Source organism: Hypanus sabinus, chromosome 11 (genome assembly GCF_030144855.1).
Source record: "Hypanus sabinus isolate sHypSab1 chromosome 11, sHypSab1.hap1, whole genome shotgun sequence".
NCBI classification, from domain to species: domain Eukaryota; kingdom Metazoa; phylum Chordata; class Chondrichthyes; order Myliobatiformes; family Dasyatidae; genus Hypanus; species Hypanus sabinus.
In genome coordinates, this window is record NC_082716.1 from 40,394,152 (window position 1) to 40,407,708 (window position 13,557).

Below are 13,557 nucleotides of genomic sequence, written 5' to 3' on the forward strand. Positions count from 1 at the left end.
GAACATTTTGCTAAGAGTTGTAAATATTTAAAGACTAACTATGTGATATTCTAATCCTGAATATAACTTTCTTCCTTTACAGGACAACATTGTAAAGATTTGCATTTGAATCATATCAATTACTAATACAGAAGGAAGCCATTTGATCCATCTTGTCCTTAATAGTGGTTCCCACCCTATTCTGCTTTGTTAGTCCCTTTACTTCTAAGACCATATGTCAACATTAGCAATATTTATCATGAACACGTTCAAGTAACCAGCATTCAAACGTTGATTGGCTGGCCTTGCAAAAGCTTTGACCAAAATCTCTGAATCTTTTTATTATACGATGTTCAAAGAATTTTATCAGAATTTAGGAATTACATTCCAAGATGCTATTATTTTATATTCAAAATGTCTGCTTTGTTAATAGTGTAAATGCACACTTTTTAAGTTTGAAAAACCTTCTTCAAATTCCACATGGAACATGGTCACCTACATATTTTTCCCTCAACTTTCATGAGCGATTGAGCGTGCTGGTGGTTTAAAGAATCACATCACTTGCTGCAACTGTTCATAAATAAATTTGAACTATGCTTTTGCAGTACTTGGGAGAGTAGGGAAATTTTTGGAGTTGATACCAAAAAAATTATCAGTACTGACATGTGAATTGATGAAAAGAATGAAATTGCTGTAAGACCATAAAACACAGGAGCAGAATTAGGCCATTCAACCCATTGAGGCTGCTCTGCTATTTCATCATGGCTGATTCATGGCTATTCAACCCCATCCTCCTGACATCTCCACATAACCTTTGATGTCCTTACTAATCAAGAACCTATCGACCTTCACTTTAAATATTGTTCACCTTCCCAAAGGATGCTATCCCTGGCTTCAGAGACTGAAATCACAGGATTATATGAGAGTTCGTGAAGGCTGATATCTCCCTTGGGCACTTAGAAAGTGGGTGTTAGAAAGAGTTGATACTATGATGATTGCTTCCCATCTTTCTTTGGATTGCAAGTTGAAATGCAGAAAATATAAGTCAATGATTTAATAAAGTAGGTGAGAGGGGAAAAAAGACTGTAAACCAGGTAATCTGTCATTAGATTTGGCCAATATCCTGAAGTCCATCTTTAAAGATGTAACAACAGTGCATTTAGAAAACAGTAATGAAGTCATCATGGATTTGTGAAAGGAAATCGTGTTTATTAAATCCACTGCAACTAGTGGGTTAGGAATGGGAGAACTAGTAGATGTGGTTTACTTAGACTTCAGAGTTAGAGTCTGATAACACCACATCTGGAATATTGTGTGCAGTTTTGATCTTCTGTCTGATGAAGAGTGAATCGAATTTTAGAGGATTAACTCCCTGGATGGTAGAACAAATGCAAACTGAGATAATTGGTTTTATAGTCACCTTAGAAGAATGCAAAGATACTTTCAACTTATAAAAGCTTGATGGGGCTGGACTGAGAAGATACAGGAAGGCTATTCCTGATTATACAAAGGGGTAATACCCCAAGATTGCATGATAAGCTATTTAGGACTGATTATGCAGAGAAGCTACTTCACCCAAAGAGTGGTGAACATGTGAAATTCTCCACCATAGAAGACAGTTGAAACCAAATTATTAAATATATTGCAGATTGTGTTAAGTATAGTTCGAATGGCTAACGAGATAAAGGGATGGGGGGATTGAACATTGAATTTGGATGATCAGCTGTGATGATCTTGAATGATGGAGAAGTCACTAATGACTAAAGGGTCCTTTCCTACTGAAGTTTTCTGTATTTCAATTGTTTTAATATTCGGTCTTCTAGCAATTCTTATGGGTGGGATTTTTATACATGTCATTGACAATGTTTTGTTAAACTTCCTGCACCAGAAGTGAGAGGAACCCTTTTAAATTAAACTAACGGTGCAAAAGTTGCAAGTTTTCAGACATTGGAAGCAAATCATAAAGCTCAAGATGACACTTACAGTGGTACAGTTTGTTTTTGAAGACTGAGGTTATAAATATCTCAAAATTTCAGAGAAAAAAAATATAAAACACCTATAGATTACTTCAGAGTCAAAGGTTTACATCAAATACTTAAACCATCAAGTAGTTATTTTCAGAACACAGACTAGAATTAGGATGTTGTGGATATTAGGATGCTGTGAACTGTTTCCAGTTCTGATGAAATGTGCTCCAGCTGTTAGAAGAAATTAAAAAAAAAATCAAACTGAAACATTTAAATCCCTTGCAAGGGTCCTGATGTGGTTTCAACCCATTATGTTGACCATCTTTTAGCTCCACAGATGCTGCTTGACTTGCTGAATTCTGACTGTGATTTTTTTTTGTTCTGGATTCCAACATCTGCAGTGTCTTGTTTCTCTGAAATACGATCGCCTTCTCACACTTAGGAAAGTGCTGTCGGGCTGCTTCCAGCATTTTTGTGTTTCTCCCCATTTCATGAAACACCCTGATGGGAAAGCTGCAATTGTGAATTCACCAGATGTAGTTTAGGATTAGAATTGCTAGTCTCATGTAGAATGTTAATCATGTTGAAGTATGAAATACTGATTTTGGAGCTGACGTCACCATTCTGTATTTTCTCCCTTCTAAACTCCAGGACTGATGGACGCCGGTGGTCCTTGGCCTCCCTGCCATCTTCTGGATATGGAACTAATACACCCAGTTCCACAGTCTCTGTATGTATTTGCAATAAATTATCACTTTTCCTACTTAAGGATTAATTTCACATTCCAGACTGTACCTGTATTGATACTGTCAGCTAATATTATATATCCTTAACGAGCTGGCATCTATCACGAAGGACCCCACCATCCGTGACATCTCTCTTCTCATTGCTACCGTCAAGACAGCACAGACTCAATGTTTCAGAAACTACTTCATCCCCTTTGCCATCACATTTTTGAACAAACTATGAATCTGTGTATGCTTCCTCACTATTATTTTGCTCTCTTTTAGCACTACTTATATAATTTGATTTCAAAAGATTTCAAAGGTACATTTCATGTCAGAGAAATGTATACAATATACATCCTGAAATGCTTTTTCTTCACAACCATCCACAAAAACAGAGGAGTGCCCCACAAAGAATGAATGACAGTTAAATGTAAGAGCCCCAAAGTTCCCCCCCGACTCCCCTCCCTTCTGCACGTAAGCAGCAGCAAGCAATGATCCCTCCTCCCTCCACCAGCAAAACAAAAAGTATCAGCACTGAACACTCAAGCGTGAGCGAAGCAACAGCAAAGACACAGACTTGCATGCAGTACTCCAAAGACTACCCATTCACCTGGTATTTGACATACCACGGGCTCTCTCCCTTCCTTATAAGGGAAAAAGAGATGTCTCTGCTTCACAGCAAGAAGGAAAACCTAGCAAACAACTCGCTGGTTTACAATGTTAAACGTATGTTGCTTCGCTTTTTCTGAGCTCTGTGCTCAAAGATCTCAGGTCTCTGGGCACAACCAGAGATCTTCCAACTCCCGCGACACACCAATTTCTTGCCAGGCCACCAACCTTTGATCCACCCGCCTCCAGAGCCACGAGATCCCAGGCCTGCGAAGGCAAGCTAAGCTCTTAGGCTGCATCCTTGGCATGTTAGATAATGGCCAGTTATGAAACCCTGAGAGCGGGTTGCATTCCCCCAAAGAACTGAAGTCAGCATGTAACTCCAAGTCAGTGTCTTCAAAATAACCCCAAAAGGGAAAACTAAAGATATTAAAGATGGAAATAGAGCTGTTTCCCAAGTTGCAAGCAAAGGAGTCGCCATTTAGCGCCATTATAACTAAGCTCTGCCCTCTTTCACAATATATGTCAGTGATACTTAACCTGATTCTGTTTCTAATTAGTAAAGGGCATAACATAGGAAAATATGTTGTCTGTCTTGTCTTTGCTAACCAATTGGTCACAATACCTTGCTGTTAGTACTGGACCTAAAAATTCCTTTATTTCCATTATTTATACAATCTCTAAAAGCAAAAAAGTTTTAAAGAAATTTGTGGAATTGTTTTCTAATCTGAGAAGTGCAGTTCATGTTCTGTTTCATCTCTTCACTTGAGTGCTTTGTCCCTTGCATCGTGCTCATCATTCTCCTTAGCACTCCACCTCCTTAATTAGATCCTTTGTTGGACTTGAGCCATACCGTTCAAGAAAATTCAGGTAAATTTATTATCAAAGTACATATGTGTCACCATATACAACCCTATGATTCATTTTCTTACAGACATTCACAGTAAATATAAGAAAACAATAGAAATCACAAAAAACTACACACAGATGAGAATGGACAGGCAACCAATGTGCAAAAGACAACAAATTGTGCAAAAAGAAATAAACAACATAATAATAACTAAATAATAAATATCGAGAACATGAATTGTAGATTTCTTGAAAGTGAGTCCTTGGATGTTCTTGCATTCATCTTTTGGGAACTTATCCCTTTCTTTACCCTTGTGCTCTACAATTTTCATGATATATAGTAAAATTCCAATGCTCTACTATTAGAAATCTGGAATATTCTATATCAGGTTCACCAGGTGATGTTTATTGTGCTCTCTATCAACTCATTAGGACCCTGGTTCTTACACCCTGTCAATGCTTCAGTTGCCATGCTTTGATTCATTCCACTAGGGCACTGGTTTCTTGCTCCCTGTTAATCCATTGGGGCCCCTACTTTCCATTCTGTCTTTACTCTCATTAGGTTCACTGTTAAGTTTATCAATCATTTGTAACATTTAAAGAAGATAATTTAAAAATGCTGCTGGGCATCAATAGCATTCAATAGTTTGGAAAATCTGCCAGTCCAGCATTACCGAAGTCCTAAGTATGCCAGATTATCTAAGTGTTGCTGTATTGTTAGTAGTTGTTCACTCAATTGTTTGTATCGTTACACTCTATTGTTAGTATTTTTTACATCTTGCTATGATTTGCCTGTAAATTTGGCCCTCTACCTTTTACATTTGATCAGATCTTCAGTGTATCCTAGCAGCATGACAGTTTCTCAATTGTGACATAATTCTACCCAGAGTGATCCCTTTAATCATTGAGTATGCAATCCCAATTTCCGTGATCAGTGCTATTCATTTTGTTTCCTTCCTCATCTGTACTGAATTCACAATCCTAGTCTTCAAAATCAGTCGCCCTGAAAATGTGCAGCGCCATTGAGATCTCCTCAGTAACTTTTTTCAACAGAGTGTGAACAATGAAAATCATCTATCAAACACTTTTAGTGTACTCATTAGGTTACGTTAGAATTTCCAGACAACTTAAGTTGGTTTCTGGAAGGGGAGATCTGTCAGAGAATGAGAGATTGGCCTAAAGTTATTGAAATTTTGAGTATCGACACATTTTATCATGGAGATGTGAAAGATTCTGAGTGATTTGCCAAGAGGCTGTTTCCTGCTGTTCAATGCCCAAAAGCAAGTGGTGTAATATGACAACGAAAAGGTCTGGGTGAGGAAACATTTCTTTCAGAGAGGATAGAATTCTCCATTTCAGAAGCTGTGGTGGTTCACTTCTTTGGTTTAAGCAAGACTGACATTGAGAGATTTCAAAGTGAAGGAACTGAATGATTGTTTATTAACCTAAAGGTCTGAAATCTCTATTCAAACTCTTAATGCAAAGTAGGCAAGGTTCAAGGGCAATGAAATCTAATTCTGGTTATGTTTCTGTTTTGCATGCCTTCCAGATATGATAATACCAATGCAATTGACTTTATGCTTTTACTTAAAATTGAGAAACTAGTTTTAATGGGGTGTAACTTCTAACTTGATGCCACTACATATACTGATTACCCCAGCAGATGTGTACATTTCCAGCACTGGCATAGGACTAAGCAAATGGCATCAACCCCCACCTAACTGCTGCATCCATTGCAGGAAGCCTGCCTGCTGTTCCTACCTAGAATTAAACTGGTAGAAGCCCTGAGTTCTTTCAAAATAATAGGCAAAGCTGCCTGCTGGCCAATTTCTTTTATGGTTTATTTATTTGACTTCAATGTTTTTCATTGATATTTTTGGGGTGCAAGTATGTTTCTTAATGTACCTTTTTATTAAACTTAAGTCCAATGATTAACTGACTGCAAATACCAAAGGCATTGACAGTCAGATGCACTAATAATTTGAATGCTAGTGTGCCTCACTGGCTCTAGAAGCTAGTCTGTGAGAGCAGCAGGCAGTCTGTGCTGAGCCAGCCTTCACAGTGCAGTCAAGCATGCTGAAACTCTGCAGAGGCTGATTCTCAAAGGACTCTGTGCCAAGACCTTGCTGAGATAAAGAAGTGGTCTTGGTGTAGGCAGCTGTAAACTGTGCAGCAGTTGATCATCTACCCTAACGTCTTTCTAACCATTTTTAGTATTATATTTACTGCTGAAGAACATACGTAATTGATGCAACATCAATAACTCTCGGAGACGTAAGGCGAGATAGGCTTTTATTAGCTGGAAGAGAGCAGTCAGCAGCAAGAGACCATCACACAACATCCTGGAGACTGAGGGAGGAGCAGTGCCTCCAATCGCCTTTATACAGGGGTCTGTGGGAGGAGCCACAGGAACAGTCAGCTGGGGGGGGGGGGGCATGTCCAGACAGCTGTATGTAGTTCACCACAGTAATAAATTATATTTATTTTATTCCTCAGTATGTATTCTCACTTGCAGCCTAGTTAAGCCCTGTATTGTACTTATTTTGTTTTGATATTCTTTGTTAAGCTTCTTGTCCAAGGAATGGATTGCATTTGGGGTACTTCATTCACAACTATAGCTCAAACAGTTGTGCTGAAATAATTTAACAGAAATGATAACGATGACCACCAGCACCACCACTTGCTTAGAAGTTTGCGTAGATTGAGCATCTCATATAAAACTGACAAACTTCTATAGATTCACAGTGAAGAGTATCCAAACTGGCTGCATCATAACCTTTTGCAGAAGCACCAATGTCCAGAAATAGCTACGGAAAGTCGGGGGGTTTACCCAGGCAAAGCCCTCTGCATTATTGAGTACATCTTCATGGAGCCCTGCCATAGGCAAAGAGCATCTATCATCAAAGACCCCCTTCATTCAGCCATGCCATCTTCTCACCGCTAACGTTGGAGAGGCGTACAGAAGCATTAGGTCCCACACCACCGGATTTGTTATTACCCTACAACCAGCAGACCCCTATAATGATGTGGATAGCTTCAATCACTGCAACTCTGAACTAATCCTATGACCTACGGACTAACTTTTAAGGACTCTTTTACAACTCCTGTTCTCGGTATTATTTGCACAGTTTGATCTATTTTGCACATTGGTTGTTTGCCACTTTTTGACTTTTTTTTTGTAAATTCAATTGTGTTCTTCCTGTAAATGCATGTAAGAAAATGAATCTTACACTAGTATTTGAGAACATATACATACTTGGTAATAAATAAATCTGTTTTCAACTGTGAACTTTGTATATCAGCTTAAAACTGTACTTTACTCTTAAAAATAGTTCTGCTTTGCTTTTCGAAAGCTATTGTAATGCTTTAGATTTCAGCATGAGTTTCAAATGTGATGTTCTGTGGGAGAAATTTACTTATTTGTTTCATTGTCACTTGAATACCTATATCTTCTTTCACTAATATACTCCAGTAATTTAGAAGAATGGAGTGTGCTGATGAGGAATAGCACTTAGAGACAGTTTTGTTTACTGCACACAGTCATCCTGCTCGTCACAGGAGAAACTTCACCAGCTGCCATATCAGCCAACGGCCGATGAACTGCATTTCCTCAGCAAGCACTTCAGCACTGAGAGCATCACAGATGATGATGGACGACAGTCTCCAACCATGCGTCCTCGATCACGTAGCCTCAGGTTAGTGGCATAAAAATAAATCTTGGCAAGCATGTCAGTTAAGTGTAATACTACTGAAGTTGAAATTTCAGTGAGGAGATAATGGAATTGTTTGAATTACTGTGGTTGTAAAGTACTGCTGTGTTTGAATCATTTAATGATTATTGGACATAGTTTTCTGTGAAAACAAGGTTTACTTTATAAATCTTCAGCTGTTTATATATTAAGATGAATTGCATAGCTGGATAGGGAGGAAAGAAATTGTTTTATCTAAATATTTGTAAATGGGAAATTCCAAAGTGCATATCAGAAAATTTTAATGGCATCTGGCCTTGTTGGTTCAAATGTTAGTGATTTCTGAACCATAGCTTAGGTCCTTAAAATTTCCACTTGAACTATATTTTCTACCATTTGCGTATTAAGTTAAATCTGATATATTATTGTGGTCACAACCTTGCAGCATGGCTTCATACAAAATGCTAGAGGAACTCAGCAGGCAGGGCAGCATAGATGGAAAAGAGTAGTCAACCTTATGGGCCTGCTGAAGGATCTCAATCCAAAAGGTCAACTGTACTCTTGTCTGTGTTGCATTGTTTTTCAGCATCTGCAGATTTTCTCTTGTTTGTAACATGGCTTCTTATTTATTTTGTATCTAGACAACCAAATCTTGCTGGCTAGAGTTCAACCATTTAAAGTTTCTATAAGTCTTGTCAAATATGGCAGTTCAAGCCCACTGGAATCTGGGCTTGTTATGACACTTTATCATTTTGCTGGAGAACCGGGCACATGCTCTGAATATTGTTGATCTCTTTAGAGATTTGAGGGTTGTGGATTAGGAAAAAAATGGCAAAATAAGTTTTAATATTTGAACAAAAGTTACTTTAGTTCAATGTTTAATTATTTCAATATTTTTCATATTTTTTCCTAATTCTTCAAAATGTTCAAATTAATAAAAATGGCTTTAATCAATGCTAATTGTTTTTGCATGTCTCTGGATGCTAGAGGTATTTAAAGTCTATTAGTGTGCCTTACAACTTTGGCAGAAGATGCAGCCTTGCCTTCTGTTAAAGCAGACAGAAATTCCGAAATGGGGTCAGAATAACATTGTGCCTCCATATTAAATCCACGTAATCAAATGGACTGTAGGTAACAGACTAGATCCAGCACAATCACTCTTTCAGTCTTCGTCCATATGCCTTGCTTAGAAATGGTAATCCTTTACTCCAGAAATGTATATGCAAATTAAAAAAGATAATCCTTGTACATGAGTTCTGTGTAAAACTTGAAAATAGTTTCATAAACAGAGCTTTTCAATGTTTTTGGTATTCTCAAGTTCCAGTGTTGAAAATATTTTAGCATCTTATTCCCTCATTTCTCCCATCAGTAAATCATGAATAGTGAAAACAGAATACTGGAAAAATTCAGCAAGTCAGCCAGCATCAGGGAATGAGAAATAGTTGACGTACTCTTAATTTCAAGGGAGTTTCTGAGATTGGATGAAGTAATTTGGTTGTTAAGAAGCATTTAAACTCCTTTGTGTGATGTTTCTCTGATGTTATAAAGTCTGGGGAATGTTGTATAATCTCTCCAGGGCCATGTCCAGTAGTTCAGATTATAAAAGGGGAAGATAAACAGACAAGTTGGGGACAGGGAATAGGTAGGGTGAGGTGGTGCAGGTAGAACCAGCCAGTCCTGATACAGAGAGAAAGGAGGAGTATTCTAAATTTGACAAATTTGGTATTGAATCCTGCAAGCTACAATAAGACCTGACAAAAATTAGATATTGTTTCTCATGCTTGCATTGGGCTTGTTGTGACAGGGCTGGAGTCCACAAACAGAGGTCAGATTGGTGTAGGAGGGTGACATGTTTAGGCTCACTGCTATGAAATTGGCTTTGAAAGTGTTAAAATTTTCATGCTGAGCATGAGTTCAGGATACAGCTCAACACAGCCAACAATGTTTTGAGGGTAAAATGCTAGGGGGCTTTTTCACATATCCTACAAAAAAGTCAGGTCTAATGTTCATAAATATACCTTTGATCTGGAGAAAGATAAGTGAAGTTAGAAGAAACTTAATGGGAGGAGAAGTTCAACCAGGTGATAGAATGTGTTGGTGGAGGGGAACTGCTTAGGCCTCTGAGGAAGAAGTTAAAAGCTCTCAGGCTGCCCTCATACTGGAGTTAAATCATTTAGTTTTGGTTGGAATTTTGGAATGGAATTTCAGCAGCTATTTCAATGGAATCTGAGCAACGGAATATATATATTTAAATATACAGTGTTGCTGGTTACCATATATAGATGATTCTATTGGGATCAGCACATTGTGGCCAATTAAATGGCTGCCCAAATTAGCTGAAGTTTCATGGACGTTTAAAAAGGTATAAAAAGTCTACTATAATGCTATAAAACTGTGTATTAGATCCTTGGAATTCATCCAGTGTAGTGTACTGTCATATTCTTCTGACTGACTATAAATGAACAAAATCAGCACAGACACCTAGTCCAGATAAAGGTCTGCCTTCAAACAATGTTTATCAATGATTAATTCCTCCAAATCTTCATTTTAACATTCAGGATGATTGTTGATGCCTCCAGATTTTTCTTAGTTCCTAAACTTGTTGAAGTAGTGAAATCATTTCGTTTTCATTCCTGGCTGTTTGTGGCATCCCCATCCTGAATACTTGAAATCACAGTGAGCTAAACAGTTAGGAATTGTCTTACTGCTTATTTTTCTCCAACTATCAGTGACAAAAATTACTGTTTTTTGAACACACATGCAAATGATACTATTTTAAAAACTGTTCGCTCTAAGCACAGTGTAGTGTCTAATGATCATACAAGTGTGTTTGACTGACGCTGATTAGAAACTGGTTGCCAGTCTTCTGTCCCAAATGCATGAAGGGAATTCCAGCTATTTTCTCTAATTTTTTTTCTTTAGGAGTTGTTCCCAATAAGCGTCTACTCAATTAGCCAGAATCCATTGTACATATGTAGGGGTTAATGTATGTTTTCTGCTCTCCAATGTTATGTCTCCCAGTTTATGGCTTCCAGCAAAATAAGTAAACCTGTCATTGTCACATTCATAGATGTAGTTGAAAAATACCAGCAGTTGGCTAGATCTTGTAAATCTGCCCATAATCCTCATAGACCTACATTTTCTTTAACATGGGTTTAAATTCAGTGGTCTTTCCTTCCCTCAAGTTGAGCTATGTGCCCAAATGGTGGCTTGTTCTCATTTGATGCGGAGGTAGCCCAGCCCCACCATGCAATGTTCCTGAAAGGATTTTAGTGAACACTGTCATAGATTTCATGATCATAAACATAAAAAACTAAGGTTGATATAATTTAAAATAATTATTCTACTTCATTATAAACAGAACAATTGTTTAAAAACTAAGAAGAAATGCCTCCAGCAGTTTGTGTGTGTTGCTAAGAAAACTTGCCTTCCCATCTACCTCTGAATCTGCAAGCCTGGTTTCTCCATTGAAGTCAGTGGAATTTAGATCCTGGATTTTGGTTGGAATAGGAACTTAGAGGGGATTTAACTAGTGAATTAGGAGGGAATCCCAGCAAGACAGAATCCTGTCCCTGGACACCATGAATAGTCCCATCAGTGGGCATCTGACAGATTCCTTATATATCTATCAGTAAATCATGAAATCACAGCTTGTGTTCAAGTCAAGACTTTATTTCACATGGCTGAACACTGTTTGGAGGTCTGACCATATCCTGCAATGAATAGTCCGGTGGCCATCATTTAGCAGGCAACAGCATATGAGCAGCACTTAGGGTTTGCTGGAGATTCTTCACAGGTTAAAGTAGTACTAAAGTGAGAAGAAAGATCATTGATCTGAGACTGTTTCCATCTCCACAGACAAGATAAATTAATGCATGTTTTCTGTTTTAATTTAAGACTTTAAGTATTTGCAATTTTTTGTTTTCTGAATTTTAGTTGTTGTATCGCAGTAAGTTACATTAGTGGGTGTCATTTTAGTGTTGCATGCCTGTATGACCATGTCTTTGACAAATTAGATTCAAAAGTCCTTTCTGAGGCCCGCAAGCTCAACCGGGTAGTCAAAGTTTGAATACTTAGTTCAAAGTAAAAACATCTATTGAAAGTCAAATAAGAATCACAGTAGAAAATTAGATTAAAAAAGAACAGACAAAATATTTTTAGTTTTTCACAACTTTTAAATATCTAACCATAATTAATCTGAATGAATGAATGTCAAAGAAATTGTTTGATAATCATCAAATAGTTAAAAGCTCTTTTGCTGTGGGTGAGCCCTATCCTTGGTGTGTTTAGAAAGAAGTACTGAGCTTGAAAGCTGTTGTAGCTTTAATGCTAGGTATCTCAATTTACAGGTTCAGAAATGTTTATGGAGAAACAGGGCAACCTGAAGAAGCAACTTGCAATTTCTTGTTTAATTTCAGATGTTCTGATTCTGGAAATTGCCATCTAATTTACTTCACCTCAAATAGGAATGCATTATTGATGTGAAGAAAAAAAATCACATCTTTAAATGTGGCTCTATTTAATACATTGTATTAAAATGTTTTTGTCATTGAAAGCATCGACTAATTCATTCTGTTGTCCTCTATCATGCAGAACCTATGCCTTTTAAAATTATACATCACCATTAATCAAAATTTTAATATTTTGTGCAGTGAACTAATTATTTTCACAATTATAATTCTGCTCCTCAACAAAGAACAAAATGTTGGCTGAATCATGAAATTGAAATCTTTATGATCAACTCTGCACCATTTCTACAAGCACGCAAACCTCTCCTCAATTTTGATGTTGGATATCAAAGCCATCCCAAAAGAATGATGGGATGGACCCGCTTCTGAACTGCACTGACGCCTAAAAGTAGACAATTGTTCTTTCACATGGTGAGGGACATGGAATAACAAGCAAAATAGATTTTTAAAATTTAAAAACACTTTGAAAGTACTAAACCTTGGAATGAGTAAGATTTACAAAAAAGAAAACTGCAATTGAATGGGGTTTTAATGCATGCGTGACATAAAGTTGAGGGGCTGGATAGTCAGCATGACTGAGCTCTGCCCCTACAGCGCTGAATTTAGCGGTGCAGTGGGAGACAGAATGCAATAACATCTGGCCTCCAGTATGTCCCTGACCTCTGTATTGAAAACACAGATATGCACAGGTGGGGAAGTGCTGGCTACCAGCAGTATGTGGCCAAGAATATGCTGGCCACATACTGCAGGTAACCAGCATTTCCCCACTATGCAGCCAGTCATCTGCACATTCTATCCAAATGATGTACACTGCCGTTTTTTCTGGTGAGTCCTTTGTATGTTTTTTATGAACTGATATAAAACATCAACTGTATGATTAACTCTTGTTGCTCTCTAGTCTAAACTAAAATAAATTGGCTTTTTTAAATTAAGATGTTCTTTAAAATGGAAAGTTTGTAGGGAGCATTTGTCAACATCTGTGAATTTCAGTTGTGACTACACTCTGTGAATGATGTAAATCAGCTGGGCAAATGGACTGAATAAAAAAGTTATGTACACAAAATGTTGGAGGAGCTCAGCAGGCCAGGCAGCATCTATGGAAAAGAGTACAGTTGGCATTTTGTGCTGAGACTCTTCAGTAGGACTGGAGAGGAAAAGACAAGTCAGAGTTAGAGGGTGAGGGGTAGTGGAGTAAGAAATACAGGTTACTGAGTGAAACTGGGGTGGGGAGAGGTGAAGTAAAAAGTTGGGAAGTTGGTGAAAGAGA

General features: G+C 37.7%; 1 protein-coding gene across 5 annotated transcripts in view; it reads left to right on the forward strand.

Moving 5' to 3' along the window:
* The window catches only part of mast2 (microtubule associated serine/threonine kinase 2), a 406,821-nt gene that overhangs the window by 299,961 nt on the left and 93,303 nt on the right, over positions 1–13,557 (forward strand). For all 5 annotated transcript variants that reach the window (XM_059984199.1, XM_059984201.1, XM_059984202.1 and 2 more), the window contains 2 exons: positions 2,598–2,676; positions 7,673–7,827. In XM_059984199.1, coding sequence (XP_059840182.1) covers positions 2,598–2,676; positions 7,673–7,827 — 234 coding nt within the window. The remainder of the gene's footprint in view (positions 1–2,597; positions 2,677–7,672; positions 7,828–13,557) is intronic.